The 18148-nt window shown below is 39.0% G+C and overlaps 1 protein-coding gene across 1 annotated transcript in view; it reads right to left on the bottom strand.

Moving 5' to 3' along the window:
• Positions 1-111: 111 nt before the first annotated feature.
• The window catches only part of cep152 (centrosomal protein 152), a 31858-nt gene continuing 13821 nt past the window's right edge, over positions 112-18148 (bottom strand). Inside the window, exons 14-28 of the mRNA XM_079809274.1 lie at positions 17328-17458; positions 17111-17239; positions 16871-17006; positions 15529-15714; positions 15028-15300; positions 11341-11472; positions 10898-11262; positions 9327-9528; positions 9059-9122; positions 8824-8979; positions 5953-6046; positions 5765-5847; positions 5435-5591; positions 5256-5362; positions 112-1064 (exon numbers count right to left, since the gene is read on the bottom strand). Of these exons, the coding sequence (XP_079665400.1) occupies positions 292-1064; positions 5256-5362; positions 5435-5591; positions 5765-5847; positions 5953-6046; positions 8824-8979; positions 9059-9122; positions 9327-9528; positions 10898-11262; positions 11341-11472; positions 15028-15300; positions 15529-15714; positions 16871-17006; positions 17111-17239; positions 17328-17458 (2988 nt within the window). The 3' untranslated portion in view covers positions 112-291. The remainder of the gene's footprint in view (positions 1065-5255; positions 5363-5434; positions 5592-5764; positions 5848-5952; positions 6047-8823; positions 8980-9058; positions 9123-9326; positions 9529-10897; positions 11263-11340; positions 11473-15027; positions 15301-15528; positions 15715-16870; positions 17007-17110; positions 17240-17327; positions 17459-18148) is intronic.

Here is an 18148-nt window from a genome sequence, read left to right as displayed (position 1 = left end):
ATAAAACAACAATAAACTCACTTTGTGCCTTGTGTTTTGTGCAGCATGTTGGAGATTACGCTGCTTTGTTTATTCGGTGTGAAAGAAGATAAGAACAAGAAGAAACAGTTTAATTAATGCAAAACTAGGTTGCTTTATTAAGTTAAAATGTAACAAATTCATGCAGCTGCTAAGACGAGTACAAAAGACATTTGGCTCAAACAAGTAAAAAACACATTGCACAAGGTTAACTGAGAATGCAACTCTTTTATATACAAAGAATGATTGCACAGGCACAAACAAATCGAAATGTCATTCCTGAAGCTGTGCCAACGGGCTGTCGAACCCACTGTCCTGCTGACGCACTTTCAGCTCTGAAAATAAGCTCTTCGGACGCATTTTCCAGACGCCATGTCCCTCAGATCCAGGGATTGGCTCTCTGTGTTTATTTGTTCTTCTGTCCACACACACGCTTGGTTTAGAGTAAGACGAAGGTTGAACAATCTCCTTGTATAGCGTAACATCCGAGTTATCACCGATGGAGCTTCCAAAGTCCAAACCAGCCAAGGAAGGGCCATTCACTGAGAAAGGCTTCCCAGGCTCGGGATAGGAGGACGTCAGGTGAATGTTGTTCATAAAGTTGGAGCCGTTACTGGTTAAACTCCAATCACTCTGTCCATCATCCCGAACAGGAGCTTCTTCAATAAGGAATGGTTGGACGGCTGATGGTTCTGCTCTTCCGGACTCAAAGCCCTCCATGAACATTTCCCTGCTCTGCTTTCTCAGTGTGACATTAGGGGTCCTGACATCGCTGTTAAAAACACTATCATGAAAGTGTGTGTGTTTCTGAGTTACCTGACCAACCGTAAGAGGGTCTATAGATCCACAGATCACTGCAGAGCTCAGGGAATCTGCTTCAAGGCCTTTAGGTTTGATACCTTTCTGTTTAGCAGTCATGGATGAATAATGTGTGTCGGTTAGGCTGTAGATCTGATGGATCCGTTTGTCCTTACCATCCTTGTGGGCTTCAGCTCCATCACCCAGCACTTTAGCAGGAGCGCCACTGGTTTCAATGTCTGATCCACCTAAGCAAAAATCAAATTTCACAGTATAAAGTACAGTAAAAAATGCCATATCATGCTAAAAATTAAGATTTAATGGGTAGGATATTTTGTTAAAATACATTCTCTTAACCCAGTTTGTTGTTGATTGACTAATATTAGTATATCATTAACAGGTTTATCTCCCCTAAAAGTGTAAACATTAAGCCTCCCAGGCAACATAAAAACATGAAGTGGTCCGCTCAGATCTGTCAATCTCTTTCTAGCTCAACCTATAGTGATAGTTTGGGGAGTGGTTCCTGTAGCAGGCGGAGCCAGAGGGTGTGTAGCTGGTGTGGGAGCATGACTGACAGGTTACATGGGAAAAGACATTCAGCTTCTGGTACCAAAATTCCTTCAAAGATTAAAGGATTAGTTCACTTCAAAATGAAAATTACCTGATATTTTAGTTTTTTGAGGAAAACATTGCAGGATTTTCCTCCACATAATGGACTTCAATGGCAACCAAGATGTTCAAGTCCAAACATTGTGAATGTTGAATGTCCAAATCAATGCAGTTTCAAAGCGCTTCGAAGGGCTCTGCGTGATCCCAGACTAGGAATAGGGTCTTATATAGCGAAACGATCATTTAACCCTCTGGTGCTCTTCGGTCATTTCTGACCAGAACATTTTCTGTTTTGAAATTTAACAAATCACAACTTCATCGGAATGATATGAAACTTGGTGACCTTTCTAGCATTAGGTATGTAAACACACAAATAAATTGGGGTCATGATTCAAGAAAAAAAAAGTAGCGTTCATTGTCTTCGGTCATAAATGAACGACCATAGGAAATGAATGGGAAATCGGCAAAAACACAAATTCTCAGAATATTTGTGTGTACAATCTACAAATCGGCCACGATACTGAAAAAAGTACACAGCAGTAAAGGGGTGACACTCTAAAACATCGAGAGTGTTATATTGACATCCACTCACACACACACACACACCTATGAAAAACTGAACCTATGAACCACATTTTGAATGTTTTTAAATCACAGCTTCATCAGAATGATATGAAACTTGGTGTCTTTTCTAGCATTAGGTATGTAAACACAAAAAAATTGAGGGCATGATTTGAGCATGCCAAGTGGTCGTACAAAAATACTCCCACTTTTCGGTGCTTTTCGGTCAAAAATCACCACCATAGGAAATTAATGGGAAATCTGCAAAAACACAAATTCACAGGAAAAAAGTCTATATTTCTAACAAACAAAAAAAATATCTAAAACTTTATAATAAATAGTCTTTGAGATTTTTTAAATTTATATTCAAATCCATCAATAAAAAAAAATCATTAAATGTGTTCAAAAGAGAACTAGGGAATTCTCAAGCCTCTCCATAGAGACCTCTAGTGATTACACCCATGGTTGCATGATTTCTTAAATAATTCCAAAAGAGGGCGCTAATCTGCCTTCAAAAAAATTTGTCTCTATTTTAACCTGAAATAATGCACTAATTAACAAAAAAAACAATTACAAAATTTTTTTTGTATAATTTTCAATGGCAAAAATAGACCAAAATACCAAAAAATCATCTCAAAATACAAAATTAAAAAGAAAAAATATTATTGAGGAAAAATAAATTGCATTGGTTTTACTGGGGTGGAGGAAGTTTCATTTTTAGGTGTCCAGTCACTTATGACCGGGAAGACAACCAATGCAACCCCTAAACGAAGAGCACCAGAGGGTTAAATTTTTTTTTAAATCAATATACTTTTTAACCTAAATTGCTCATCTTGCGCTGCTCTGCGGCTCGCCACGGATTGCATAATCACATCGGAAAGGTCGCGCTAGACCTAGGAGGAATTATCGCTAGATTAGACCCCATTCCTCGCCTGGGATCGCGCAGAGCCTCTGAAGCCCTTTGAAACTGCTTTGAGTTGGACCTTCAACATTTTGGTTGCAATTTAAGTCCATTTTGTGGAAAAAACTCCTGGAATGTTTTCCTCAAAATACTTAATTTCTTTTTGACTGAAGAAAGAAAGACATGAACATCATGAATGAGATGGGGGTGAGTAAAATATCAGAATTTTCATTTTGAAGTGAACTAATCCTTTAAGCGGACCATGAACACATCAAAGTGAACGGGGCATTGCAACGCAATATGCTCTGGCCCGGTTATATGGGGGTGCTAAGCACCCTCAAACGGAAGCAAGAGCACCCTCAGTTGATACAGATTTGGCAAGCGCTTGAGTGCATATTTGTGCTCTGGAGAACATCAAATGTGTTTTTGCAGCTGTGAGCAATGTAGAGGCCAATCAGAGGTGTTTAAGTTAGTCAGAATCTACACACCGCTCAAAACACGAGTGTTTAATTCAATGCTGCTGAGTTATGCAGGCTTGCGAAACCTCTCATTAAGACACATATTTTGACACGATGTAAGTAAGAGATTTACTGTGTATTGTTGACAGCTTCATTGATTATAATGGAACTTTGTGAGATCGCGATGAACTGACAAATCAACCGTTTTAGTGACTGTAGCGCTTTCCAGGCTACAGCCTATATCATGGGTCTTCAACCGGGGGTTCGCAACCCCTAAGGGGTCTGCAGCGGTACTGCAGGGGCTCCGCCAATTAATGTTTGATCACAAATAATTTTTTGATGAAAAAAATTATAACATGGGGAGAAAACATCACAAAGTCAAATTCAATTATAAGCACCCTGAAACAAAAGCAGAGCACCCTCCGTTGATACTGTAATAGTAAAATATTATTGAAGAAACAGATTTGGCAAACATTGCGTTTGATTTTGCGCTCTGGAGAACGTGAAACATTCCTATTCACAGCAGGTTTTGCAGCGGTGAGAAACCATAGACATTCTCGATGATCTCTGGAACGCAATGGCCAATCAGAGGTGTTTAAGTTAGAATCCACTCACCGCTCAAAACGGCAGAGTTTTTATTAAGTTCTGCTCGCCCTCGTGAATTCTCTCATTAACAAAGACACGATGTAAGTAAGAGATTCATTATTTAGTGTAGACAACTTTACTGACTTTTGATGGAACGCTGTGAGATCGCGAACTGAGTTGAGTGACAGCTTAATTGTGATTGTAAAGTGAGCGTTCTTTCATGCTTTTGAGGTTGTATAGCTATAATCCATTGAATAAAAGTATTGTTTATCATGCTGCTGAGAGGAACAACGCCAAATTACACACTGCAAAGTTTTGGAAGTGACGTCTACATATAAATGCGTGTTTCACTCTCGAAATTGTAATTGACAGTGATAACCAGCACGGGACAAAAATATGGCATGTCAAAATAGATACGCGATGTAAATACCGTACAATAATAAAACAATAATCTGATTAGTAAAATAAATGTATGATTCTGCAAATCAATTAAAATAATTTACAACAACTGCAAACAACTAATACAATTTTTTTTTTTAAATCGCAGCATTTTGTTAATTTTAACAATGGCAAGTAATATACATTCTGATCTACTGTCTTAACATAATAGATCTTATTCTTAATCATAATATAGTTCGTTTCTATTAATATCGAAGGCTATATGCTTAATATGTAGCTCTGTTTGACACATTTTGTATCGGGGGTCCCCGCTCCATGTCTTTATCGCCTAAGGGGTCCTTCCCCTGAAAAACGTTGAAGACCCCTGGCCTATATAATCCATTGAAAAAATCTAAGTTAGAGCATCTAGAGCACCCTCAGTCATTTCAGAAGCACCCTCAGTGATTTGATAGGCCTGAACGCGCTACTAATGGATGCTTCTTTTGATGTGTCCAGTAGGGATGTGACGAGACATGACTGGAAAAATAGTCTGGCGGTGCATTTTGAAATGCTTTAACTAATCATCTTGTAATGAATGTCATTTTGGTTCTATTTTCTGAGTATGAATTATCAAATGCATTAAGAGACAACAATATACAAGCACTGTGATAAAACTGTGTGTGAGCTATTTCAACTCCTTTCCACAAATTGAGTAGTGTTAGCTACTCAGTTGCTTACTTATGACACATAGTAACACAGCTAAAAGTATTCCTAATATGCTGGACCTTGTATTGAAAGTAGCCTACACTGACCCGTTGAGACATGCCGTACCAAGCACCTGTAAGAGCTGTATTTGTGATGTTTGAGTTAGGAGAGGTTTTGTATTTTTGTAATTGCGCTAGATGCCACTAGTGTCACAGAAACTACATGCAAGCATGAAAGCATACCTTGAGAGTTCTGTGTTCTTGAAAGCTTGCGTTTGGCCACCGGGGTCTCGAGGACTTTGGCCATAGCGGCCAGTTTGCTAGCAGCATTTATGATTTTCTTCTCTGCTCTGGAGAGAGAAAAAGTGCAGAATGAAGAGCAAACCAGAGAAAGAGAGGAGATCATCTGCGCGTCTCCATACCCTGCGGCCTGGCCTCCGTCTTCCAGCAGCTCCTGCAGGCAGGTGAGGTAGTACCTGCGCATCCGCCTGGCCGTGTCTTGCCTTTCCCTCAGGACCTCAGTCCTGATCAGCTCTGCCGCACGCTCTTTACTCTCCTGCAGGTAACGCAGCATGTCGCCTAACATATGAAATAAAATCGGAGTTGAGGGAGCTACTTTATAAACTGTTAGCTTCAGTTTCAAAGCAGTTAAACTGCGGAAAAACCCTTTTAGTAGTGTAGCTACACTACAAGTTAGAGGAATAAAATGTGATTAGTTCTGTAAAACATCTTTATAGAGGCCTTGCACTCACCTCTGATTTTCTCCACTGCTTGCATGTATTGCTCCTTCATTTCCTCAAGACCTGCTTGAAGATTCTGCTGGCTGACTGAACCGCTGAAACATTGATGAAGACCGTTAGTGTGTAAGAGCCACTGCGCTTGTAGTCAATGATGTGCTCTCATTAAAGAAATCAAACAAACACTTGTAGTGTTTACAAACCTTGAAAGTGCTTCTGCATTTGAGGTTTGTTTCAGTTCCTCGAGGGCTTTGAGATGAACCTGCTGCTCCTTCTGCAGGGCTGCCTCGTGCTCATCTGATTTGACATGAAAAACAACGATTAAAAAAAGCCTTCTCCAACATGCCATTTGCTTCTAATGGGGGTCCATTTATGCCAATCAGTAATGATGTTACATATTTTCCTCTTTTTTCTCTCCCTGTCATGCTCACCCCTATTGACTGCGATTGGCCTGAGGAGCAGTCAATCATCATTAACCTGCGTGACGTCACTGTTCCCGCTGCCAATCAAGTCTCCCGCCAGAGTTAACATGTGCTAGTCGTCTTTGATTGCGTTTGCGTGTCACGTGACATACATTGTGCAACAGTTTTTGATGTATTAGACACAGTAGGTTAGAAGTGAGTTAGTCTTGGGTTGTTTTGTTCTTCTCTTTCCTTTGGCGCAGCTCGTATCCCTTTTCCCTTGGGTTTATTTTTTTTTTTATTTGATTTTGTCAATGTCGTTTTCTCTTTTTGTATTCATCAATTATCCTTATTATTTCTCATCTCTTGTAAACTTTTCCCCTGTGTATAATAAATAATTTTGTTTAGGTTTACGCAGGGCCGGCCCAAGACTTTATGGGACCCTAAGCAGAATTTTATTTGGGTAACATGCAGCAAGAAGTAATTTCATGTGCTCTTGGGGGCCCCCTAGTGGCCAAGGGGCCCTAAGCAGCCGCTTAGTTCGGTTATGCCTTGGGCTGGCTCTGGGTTTACGCTTCTCTTGCAATCCCCACATACACATAAAGTCGTGGCCAAAAGTTTTGAGAATGACACAAATATTAATTTTCACAAAAGTCTGTTGCCTCATTTATTATGATGGCAATTTGAATGTACCCCAGAATGTTCTGAAGAGTGATCAAATTAATTGCAATTAATTGCAAAGCCCTTCTTTGCCATGAAAATGAACTTAATCCCCAAAAAAACATGTCCACTGCATTTCAGCCCTACCACAAAAGGACCAGCTGACATCATGTCATTGATTCTCTTGTTAAAGTGTTGGTGAGGACAAGGCAGGAGATCACTCTGTAATGCTGATTGAGTTAGAATAACAAAGTGGAAGCTTTAAAAGGAGGGTGGTGCTTGAAATAATTGTTCTTCCTCTGTTAACCACGGTTACCTGCACGTGCAGTCATCATTGCTTTGCACAAAAAGTGATTCACTGGGAAGGATATTGCTGCTAGTAATATTGCACCTAAATCAACCATTTCTCGGATCATCAAGACTTTCAAGGAGAGAGGTTCAGGTGTTGTGAAGAAGGCTTCAGGGCACCCAAGAAAGTCCAGCAAGTGCCAGGACAGGGCTGCGGGATTGGGGCACCACCAGTGCAGAGCTTGCTCAGGAATGGCAGCAGGCAGGTGCAAGTGCATCTGCACACACAGTGAGGCGAAGACTTTTGGAGAATGGCCTGGTATCAAGAAGGGCAGCATAGAAGCCACTTCTCTCCAGGAAAAACATCAGGGATAGACTGATATTCTTCAAAAGGTAGAGGGATTGGACTGCTAAGGACTGGGGTAAAGTCATTTTCTCTGATGAATCCTCTTTCCGATTATTTGGGGCATCCGGAAAAAAGCTTGTCCAGAGAAGAAAAGGTGAGCGCTACCATCAGTCCTGTGTCATGCCAACAGTAAAGCATCCTGATGTGTGGGGTTGCTTCTCAGCCAGGGGTGTGGGCTCACTCATAATTTTGCCAAAGAACACAGCCATGAGTAAAGAATGGTACAAAAACATCCTCCGAGAGCAACTTCTCCCAACCATCCAAGAACAGTTTTGTGATGAACAATTCCTTTTCCAGCATGATGGAGTACCTTGCCATAAGACAAAAGTGATAACTAAGTGGCTCGGGGAACAAAACATCGAAATTTTGGGGCCATGGCCATGAAACTCCCCAGACCATTGAGAACTTGTGGTCAATCCTCAAGAGGCAAACAAAAACCCACAAATTCTGACAAACTCCAAGCATTGACTATGCAAGAATGGGCTGCCATTAGTCAGAATGTGGCCCAAAAGTTGACAGCATGCCAGGGCGAATCACAGAGGTCTTGAAAAAGAAGAGTTTACACTGCAAATATTGACTCTTTGCATAAACTTCATGTAATTGTCAATAAAAGCCTTTGACACTTATGAAATGCTTGTAATTATACTTCAGTATACCATAGTAACATCTGACAAAAAGATCTAAAAACACTGAAGCAGCAGACTTTGACACAAATATTAATTTTCAACATTCTCAAAACTTTTGGCCACGACTGTACAATTATCACAAAGTAAATGTTACCCCATCCAACCCTACAAAATTGGGGGTCGTAACAAATTCTCAGCTAATCAAATAAATTAGCTGAGAAATCAAATCCAATTTTTTAATTTTATTATTTAGAAAAACCCCTCTAAACATGTAGATATAAAAAAAAAAAATCCACTTAGGAAACAGGAAATGATGAGGAGAAAAGACCAGTGACCAGTTTGGGTAAAAGAGAAAAAAAGAAGAAAGAAAAAAACGCATGTTAAAAAAAATCGCTATCGTCATGTTGGTAAAAATAAATAAAATAAAACGCAATTAGATTATTTTCCAAAATTGTTCAGCCCTAGTGTGGGAACCCTAGCACAAACCTATTTATTTAAAAAAAATTGAGATTTTAGACACTTTATAATTGACCGTTTCAGTGATTTATAATTGATCACTTATTTTAATATTTTACATTATATTATCATTTATAATGAATAATACTTGATTAATTTACTGATATGTCAAAATGTTTAGTGAGAGGCACGTGTCCCCATAGTTTCTAACATTGAGAATCTCATATTAAGTAGCACCTTTCATCTTCTGCTGGGTGCTTTTGTGCTCTCGTACGGTCTTCTGGAGCTGGCGGCAGGCCTTTTCTAGATGTCTCTGGAGCTCTTGATTCTTCTTCTGGAGTTTGGCCAGGGACCCAACGCATTCACCCTGCTTCCTCTGGGCCGTTAGACCTGCTGCAGGGCGAGGAACCGGTGAGGAGGGAAGAGGTGCTGATTCCAGCAGAGTGTGAGGTGTGTGTGCTGAGGGCCTTACCCATCTCCGCCTCGTGACGCTCCTGGGTTTCCTTCAGCACGCGTCTCAGCTTGTCTTCGCTGCTCTGAGGTGTGAGAAACAAAACATTTAATGCGTTTCTCTGGGTGGAGACCGATGATAAAATATGGGTATGCATGATATGACTGCATAAATATGATTACTGTGTATGTATGTGTAATAAAGAACAGGGAACTCTGTGGGTGAGGCCATGTTCATTACAGTGACGTAGCATGATGGTAGCTTTTCAAAATTGTGTAATGATATGCACCTTCTTCCACTCCTGCTTGGCTTGGTTGGCGGCTTGATGTAGTGATTCTCTACAGATCTCCCAGACTCTGGACCGAACGGTTCCTGGCACACGGCTGAGCTTGTGTTGATCTGGACTGCCTCTCTTCTCCATTCCCTCCTGCAGCACCTCCTTCAGATCCTCCAGCACCTCCTCCAGCACCCGCCGCCTCTCCTCATGCAGTCTGCAAAACAACAGTCCTTTAAAACACCACATGATACAGCGCATATTCATAAGCTCATGTTTAGAAGGGTTCTGTTCAGGAGTCAAAAGGTTGAATCCCTTTTATGCTATTCTATTGATTCAAATTATTTAATATATTACTGCGGTCAAATCGATTAATCACATCCAAAATAAAAGTTTGTGTTTACATAATATATACGTATGTATTGTGTATCATCATTATTTTATATATATATATATATACACACACACACACACACACACACACGTGTTTGTAAGACTGGAGAAACTGTAAGTACTATAAGAGATGGCGACTCTCTAAGAAAACAAAGGAAATGAACATCTGAAGTCACTCTTGTGCATTTAGCGTCCCCATCCGAGACGACATCACACAGAGTTGATCACCCAAGCAGTGCCTTAATTTACATTTCTTTCCCTTCACTGCCTCTTCCCCCATCGCTCCTCCATAATTCACCCAAAATCTACATTTGGTTAGATATAGTTTTGCATTAAGTGAGTTCAGATCTATGGAGACTGAATAAAATATTCTAGAATGATCAACGTGGAGCACGGCCGTCTAGAATATCAGTTAATCGCCTCTATCACAAACTCGTCAGTCTTGGCCATTAGACAAAAAGATCGTAATCCGGCTGGTGCGAGACTCAAAGTGTTATTGGGATCCGGATGTACAGGTATAATTTCAACAAAGGGTTAAACAGAATAACCAAATGTGTAGTTAAACTATTATACAAATGACCAAATAACCAATCGGCATTCTAACCTAAATTCGAGGTCATGATAAAATGGAGTCAGATAAAAGTAAATTGGAATTGAATTACTTTGCCCCGTTGAAAAGACTGAATGCACAGAAACCACCCGTCATTGGGACAGTTGGGCGGGCTTTACTTTTAATGCATACATGTATACATTTAAGAAATATTTGTTATATTTATATACTATTGATAATTAAAACTATAATATATCCTTTTTGGTAAATGAAAAAAGCTGAATTAAAAAAAAATATTAAATGAAAAACAAACTTTTTTTCTAAAAAAGTATATTTTAGTTTAGAAATGTTGTCTTTGAAACTAACTGAAATAAGTTACATAAATACTTAAATTAATGAAACTGAAATAAAAATATATTATAGGCCTAAACTGAAATAACACACACACACACATGCATTTACTATAACTATGACGTGTGTGTGTATATGTGTGTAGTTGCGAAGGTATTCTCTGTGGTTTTATTGTGTTGCCATGCAGTTGCTAAGATGTTCTAGTTTGTTGCTTAGTGGCTGATGTCAAAAGAGCCTCACTTGAACAACAGCTTGCCTTAGCAAACCCCCCCTATTTTAGATTATTATGAACCTGATCTCTTGTTGAGCCCTCCACTCCTGCTCCTTTTCCCTGAGGGTTTTCTGTAGCTCTGTGTCAGTTTGCTCCAGGTCCTGCTGTAGGACGGCTTGTAGTTTCTGCTTCTGCTCTCTCTGGAGCTGTGCCCTGAGGCGGGACATCTCCTCCTGCTTGTCCTCCATCCAAACGTCTCGGGCTGCAGCCAGCTCTGCTTTGATGAGGGCGGCCTGCTCCTGGCACGAGCGCTCCAGTCGGGTGCTGAGGGTAAGCACTTCCTCCTGGAGCTCCCCGTTTCTCCTGTTACACTGCTCCACTTCGGTGCATCTGGTGCGGAGCGTGTCCTGCCACCTTTCCTCCACTGTCTTGACAGCTGAAGACACCTGGGATGAGGAGGAGAGTGTTGAGCAACTCCGAAATTAAATATGAAGAAATAATTTTAGAATGATCACTACAAACACCTGTTCCTGGACATGCTGCTGTTGTAGTCGCTCCCATTCATCCTTCTCTGTCTGCAGGCTGCTTTTGTATTCTGGGAGGGAGGTCAAGTCCTGGAGCCATCGAGAGCGAGCCCTTGATATTGCACCTTCAATCTAAGAGAGGCAGAAATTATTATTAACCCTGTAAAGCCTGACAAAGAAATAATAGTCTGAAAAATATGCAATTTGATGCAGATGCTGATATATTTATATGGCAAAAACATACAATGAAATTCTGATAGCTTCTAATGTGAATCAATGAGATCTTTATAAAGTATAGCAGACAAATTACATAAAATGCACATAAATATAAGTTGTCACTCATTATCTCCCAATATTGTGTCTTGGTAAGATGCTACTTAAATGCTTAGTTTTATGATCAAAGCTCTCTAGTTTTTATTGTGGGGACAAAACCATATAACACAATGCAACACAATAATGGACAAATAAAGTTCCTCAAAAGCCTAATGTTCATATTTAATACTGACATGTTATTTTAATACACAATTATTATTTTTTAAATATGCATGGATAATCAAGTAAACCTAAGTTGCTTCAGTCCAGTAAGTGCTCACCTTGAAATATTACAAACAATATAAAAAATATTCTTAAGTTTACTTTATAAAAATCAGTAAAGATGTTACAGCAAAAAGACCTGAAGGGGGACGTTTGTAGAATTATACTAAAAGGCCATTTACTTGCTAAAAAGTATAAACTATCAAACAGCTACTCTGCAAAGTTTTGGACATTATTGTATCAAGTATGATACAGTGGTCCTTATAGGGTTAAAATTTGTAGGCATGGGTCATGATGAACTGGTCAATTTTTTTAATATAATATGTGACCCATGCTGGCAAAATGAGTCGCATTTGATGATCTATGCTAAGCTATGCTAAAGTGCTACCGCCAGACCCGGAGATCGGCTGAATGGATTCAAAAACGGTAAACCTCAACTGTTTAACTCTAGGGGAGTTGGAAAATGAGCCTATTTTTAAAAAAAAATCGCTGTGTTCCTTTAAAACCTTCTATACCGCACAGATCTAATATAATGTTACACATAAGATGTTTTTCCCCAACAGTTAACCAAACGTTCACTTAAGACATAACAGATATTTTGAAATACTGCAATCCTGTATATAATCGGGATCGCACGCTGTCTGAGGCGTCTTTGTGCGCGCGCTTTGGCTCTGTCGGTCAGAAAGAAAGGTACTCCTCTCAGAAAACGTACAAATAAAAGATCATTTTAGATGTTTAATTGCTATTTGGAGCATTGGGATTGCTAGACAAAGGCTTAATGAACTACAACCCCAAATCAGAAAAAATTGGGACAGTATGGAAAACGCAAAAAAAAAAAAAAAGAAGTGATTTCTAAATTTACTTTGACTTGTATTTCATTGCAGACAATATGAACACAAAATATTTCATGTTTTGTCTGGTCAACTTCATGTAATTTGTAAATATGCATCCTTTCCTGTCATTCAGACCTGCAACACATTTCAAAAAAAGTTGGGACAGGAGCAATTTAGGGCTAGTAATGAGGTAAAATGGTTAAATAATGATCTGATTTGAAACCGGTGATGTCAACAGGTGATTGTAATTATGATTTGGTACAAAAGCAGCATCCAAGAAAGGTCTAATCATTTAGGAGCAAAGATGGGCCGAGGATCGCCAGTTTGCCAACAAATACGTGAGAAAATTATTGAAATGTTTAAAAACAATGTTCCTCAAAGAAAGATAGGAAGAGATTTGGATATTTCACATTCAACAGTGCATAACATAATTAAAAGATTCCAGGAATCTGGAGGAATTTCAGTGCGTAAAGGACAAGGGCGCAAGCCTAAGCTGAACAACCGTGATCTCCGATCCCTCAGGCGGCACTGCATCAAGAATCGTCATTCATCTATAAGCGATATCACCACATGGGCTCAGGACTACTTTGGCAAACCTTTGTCAAGTACCACAACACGTAGTTACATCCACAAATGCCAGTTAAAACTGTACTGTGCCAAAAGGAAGCCCTATGTTAACAGTGTCCAGAAGCGCTGTCGACTTCTCTGGGCTCGGAGGCATCTGGGATGGACCATCACACAGTGGAAACGTGTACTGTGGTCAGATGAATCAGTATTTCAGGTATTTTTTGGGAGGAATGGACGCCGTGTGCTCCGGACCAAAGAAGAAAAGGATCATCCAGACTGTTACCAGCAACAAGTCCAAAAGCCAGGGTCTGTCATGGTATGGGGTTGTGTCAGTGCCCTTGGCAAAGGTAACTTGCACTTCTGTGAAGGCACCATTAATGCTGAAAAGTACATAGAGATTCTGGAGCATAATATGCTGCCTTCAAGAAGACATCTTTTCCAGGGACGTCCATGCATATTTCAACAAGACAATGCGAAACCACATTCTGCACACATTACAAAGTCCTGGCTGCAGAGGAAGAGGGTACGGGTACTTGACTGGCCTGCCTGCAGTCCCGACCTGTCTCCAAAAGAGAATGTGTGGCGCATTTTGAAGCGCAAAATGCGACAACGAAGACCCCGTACTGTTGCCCACCTTAAGACTTGTTTGCAGGAAGAATGGGACAAAATTACACCTGAAACACTTCATCACTTGGTGTCTTCAGTCCCTAAACATCTTTTAAGTGTTGTTGAAAAGGAATGGCAACATTACAAAGTGGTAAATGCTTTACTGTCCCAACTTTTTTTGAAATGTGTTGCAGGTCTGAATGACAGGAAAGGATGCATATTTACAATTGACATGAAGTTGACCAGACAAAACATGAAATATTTTGTGTTCATATTGTCTGCAATGAAATACAAGTCAAAGTAAATTTAGAAATCACTTTTTTTTTTTTTTTTTTTTTTTGCGTTTTCCATACTGTCCCAACTTTTTCTGATTTGGGGCTGTAATTTTTGTGAAAACATTAAAATCAACCAAAATCTTCATTTTTCACTTGTTTTGCCTGTAGCTCGAAATGATACAGTGTGCTTTCTGACTCATTTAGCCAGCATGGGTCACATATATGTAAATGTAAGGCTGGGCAATAAAAGGATAACAATAATTAAAATCACAATATAATTTCTCGATAAATGTATAGCAACGACATAAATGTTTATGTGCCAAAAGGCATACAAATACCAATAGAAATCATATAGTTACATTTTACCATGGTAGTGGGGTGCTATATGTGTGGTTTTACCTGTGGTTATCATGATCTAAATGTAAGCTACTATGGAAGACCAATGGTTCATTTGAATAAAACTCAAGCAGTCAGAATATTTCAATTTTTATAGATGTTACCTTTTTTGTTAAATGAACATAAATAAATCCTCCCAACTCAAGCTACTGCTACTGTCAACTCCAGCTACTGTCAAATGTCATTTCTAAGAGACAAAACATGTAATATTATTAATATTGCCGCCTGCACTGCAAACTGTGCCGAAGATGCGCATCACCAAAGCCAGGAAACACTAACCTGGCTTCTACAACTGTCACTCAGGAGCAAAATTCTGCCTTTAAACTTGAAAGAAATAAAGATTTGACATTGATCTTGATCTTTTTTGATATCAACTGATATGAACGATTTTATCATGATGTTTTTGGGCCATATCGCCCAGCCCTGTAATGCCAATTGTAGTATTTTTATGTTAAGAGCTGTAAATCAGGTCATACCTGGAGCGCTATGTCATCAGTGTGCTTCTGCTGCAGCTCTCTCTGAGCATGTCGTACTGCTTCCTCCACGGCTCTGGCCTGGGCGGACACAGCCTCCTGCTGCAGGCTCTCTCTCTGAGCGCTGAGCCGGACCTCCAGGTCCTCCGCTGAAATCAGCTGCCCTGCCGTCTCAGAGGAGCTGGTCTGACACGTTCCCTCACTGGTGTCTGACTGCCTGGCCTTCCTGACTTCTTCCTCAGCTTCCTGTAACCTCTGAGCCCAGGACTTCTCCAACTAATAAAGACAGACATACAAAACAAGACAAATATGCAAACAAACAAACGAGACAGATGAAACATACAGTCAGATGAAATAAAAGACATTTAACAAAAGAGACAGATATGCAGAGAGGACAGACAAAGATAAAATATAAGCGCATTTGACCCAAAACTGAATGGCACAACAGTGGTATTTAGCACAGAGTAGAAAGAAGACTGATGTAAACAGCACATCACCACTAACCGTCTCCTGCTCCTGCTGCCAGCTCTTCCTGGCCGCTTCCAGCTGCTCTCTGACCTGCTGCTCAATCTCAGCCTGTGTGTCTGTCTTCCACTGGGCTCTGAGCCGAGACACGTCCTCCTGATGCTGACACTCCAGCTCAGACCTCAGTCTCTCCAGAGCACCCTCACCCTCCTCTCGCCTCTTTAACTAAAACACCAGCAAACATGATCAAATATTAACGTCTCACACAGCCAGACTTCTGACTCTCATTTTAACCCTTTGTACGCCCAGTTAGACAGAAACAGACTAAATAAAACTAAATACAAAATAATTATTAATTAAATAAATGTAATATAATAAAAAAACAATACAATAAACAAATAAAAATAAAATTATTAAATTAATGATAACACTTCACTCAACAAATAAACAAACAAATATAAAATGTAATTATATATGTTTTTATTAAATGCATTAATTTAATTTAATTAAAACATTTAAATGAATAATTAAATGATTCCACAAAATTAAATAAAAACAATTAATTAAACTTATATAAGTAAAATAAAAATAAATAATTAATTAAATAAATATTCAGTATCTAGTGTGGGGATGGGACAGTACGAAAATTTCATATCAAGATTATAGTGACCCAAATTATCACGATTATCAATATTAAATCACAGTTTTGTTAAAATGAGATGAAAGTGGTCAAAAAGCACTGTTGCACACAACAAGTTTTATATTTGAAAATCAACAAACAACAAATAAAACAAGCAGCTCTGTGCATTTTTTTTTAAGTAAGATTCTACTCTTGCATTTCCTTCCTTATAATGACCGTTGTCAATAGCAACGCATTATAACAGCGCACATCCACGGATGCGCTCTCTCGTTTCATTCAAATGCAACTCGCCGTCTTGCGTCTCCGTTTTTGATTGTATTGAAAATGAAATCAGAGGACTTTACTAATAATACTACTATAATTTTGTTGTGATCACCTTGTCTGGACGATTGTTTTGTGTGCTCTATTTATAAACGGGTCAGATGTAAAACATTAATCTAAATTCAATTTGTCCCCGTATTTATTTATGTGGTTAAAAAAATCTGTGTAATAACACCTCAGATTTGGTCCTTTTAGAAGGCTGGAAAATCTCCCGAGCGCTGTCACTGCTTTCGGCCATTTCTTCTCGTTCAAAAAACAATGTTGCGTGATGTGTCTGCGCCAGACTGATGCTGGCTGGACAGGATTTACCACGTTGAGTTTTAAAAATCGTGATAATCAAACATTTTAAACGATAATACTAACCGTCAGTATATTTTATTGTGAAACCAGTAATTGTCCCATCCCTAATGTAGTACTTACCTCAATATCTTTCAATCTCTTCTCTTCTTCAAGCTTGTTTTGGAGACTTTCCTCCAGCTTGTCCTTCTCTTTGCAAACAGAAATGTAGCATTCCTGCACAGCTAACACCTCCTGACTGACATCAGCCAGCTTTGACCTGTGGAAGGACCCAGTGTTAATGAAAGTCAGTGTTTGTGCTTCTGCAGGCTTCACGAAGGATGTATGAAGTAATAGACTTGTTCTAGGTTAAAGGTGAAGTACTGGAGCTGTTGGATCTGTTGCAGATGCTGGCTGGCGATCTGCTCAATGTGAGCCATGTGCTCTTGCGTGAGCTCCTCACGGACACGATTCACCACGTCATCCCTGAACTGCTGCTGAGTCCGCTCATCCCTGCAGACACAAAGCATTAGCTAGAGTCAAATTAACTCTCACGTGATTAAGCCACGACCCCTCTAAGCTAAATGAAGGAATATGTGACCTCTCTGCTGCTTCCTGTTTCTCCTGGTCCAGCTCGTGGATCATCTCTCTCATCTTGGTGCAGAGCTCAGAATTGGCTGCCTTCACCTTCTCTTCACTCTGCTTCAGCTCCTGATTCCTCTTCTCCAGAGCCTGCAGTTCACAACAGAGATGGGTCAGGATGGTCGAATAGTCATCCAACAACTAGCTGATTAAATAATGACTTCTTTTAGAACAGTTAGATCCAGACAAGTGTTATTGTAGTATTGTTTTAAAACCACTATACTCCTTATTAATAATTAGACTTTATTTTAGTTTTCAGTTTAAATTTTAGTTTTAGTAATTTATGTCATTTTCATTTATGTTTTTAAGTTCAAGTTTGTCATCTAATATTTGTTTTATTTTGGCTTCATTTTAATTAACAAAAAATGATTTTAAAAAGTTTTAGTAAATAAATACAAACACTTTTCTCCCCATCATTTCCAGTTTTCTATCTACCGTCTGTATCAAATGACAAAAGTCCAAATATATACATTTTGTCACCATTCTTATCTATTGCTGAACTGAATATTCATATTAGTTAGTTTGTTTCATAATTTTTTTATTGTTTTGTTAAGGTGAAAGTTTTTGATTATTTGTGTATTATGTATTTTTTTATTGAATTTGATTTCTTCATTTATTTGATTATCAAGATTTCTTTAAAATATTTAATAAATATTTTAAATTATTTTTTTAATATACATTTTCTTAAATATTTATATTAAACTTAAATTTATTTTTATCTACATGTTTATTTATATGATTTATTTTATTACCAATTTCTCACATTATTACTGATAATTT

This window comes from Gobio gobio (genome assembly GCF_949357685.1).
Source record: "Gobio gobio genome assembly, chromosome: 25".
Classification (NCBI taxonomy): Eukaryota; Metazoa; Chordata; class Actinopteri; order Cypriniformes; family Gobionidae; genus Gobio; species Gobio gobio.
This window is presented reverse-complemented; position numbering and strand designations above follow the sequence as displayed.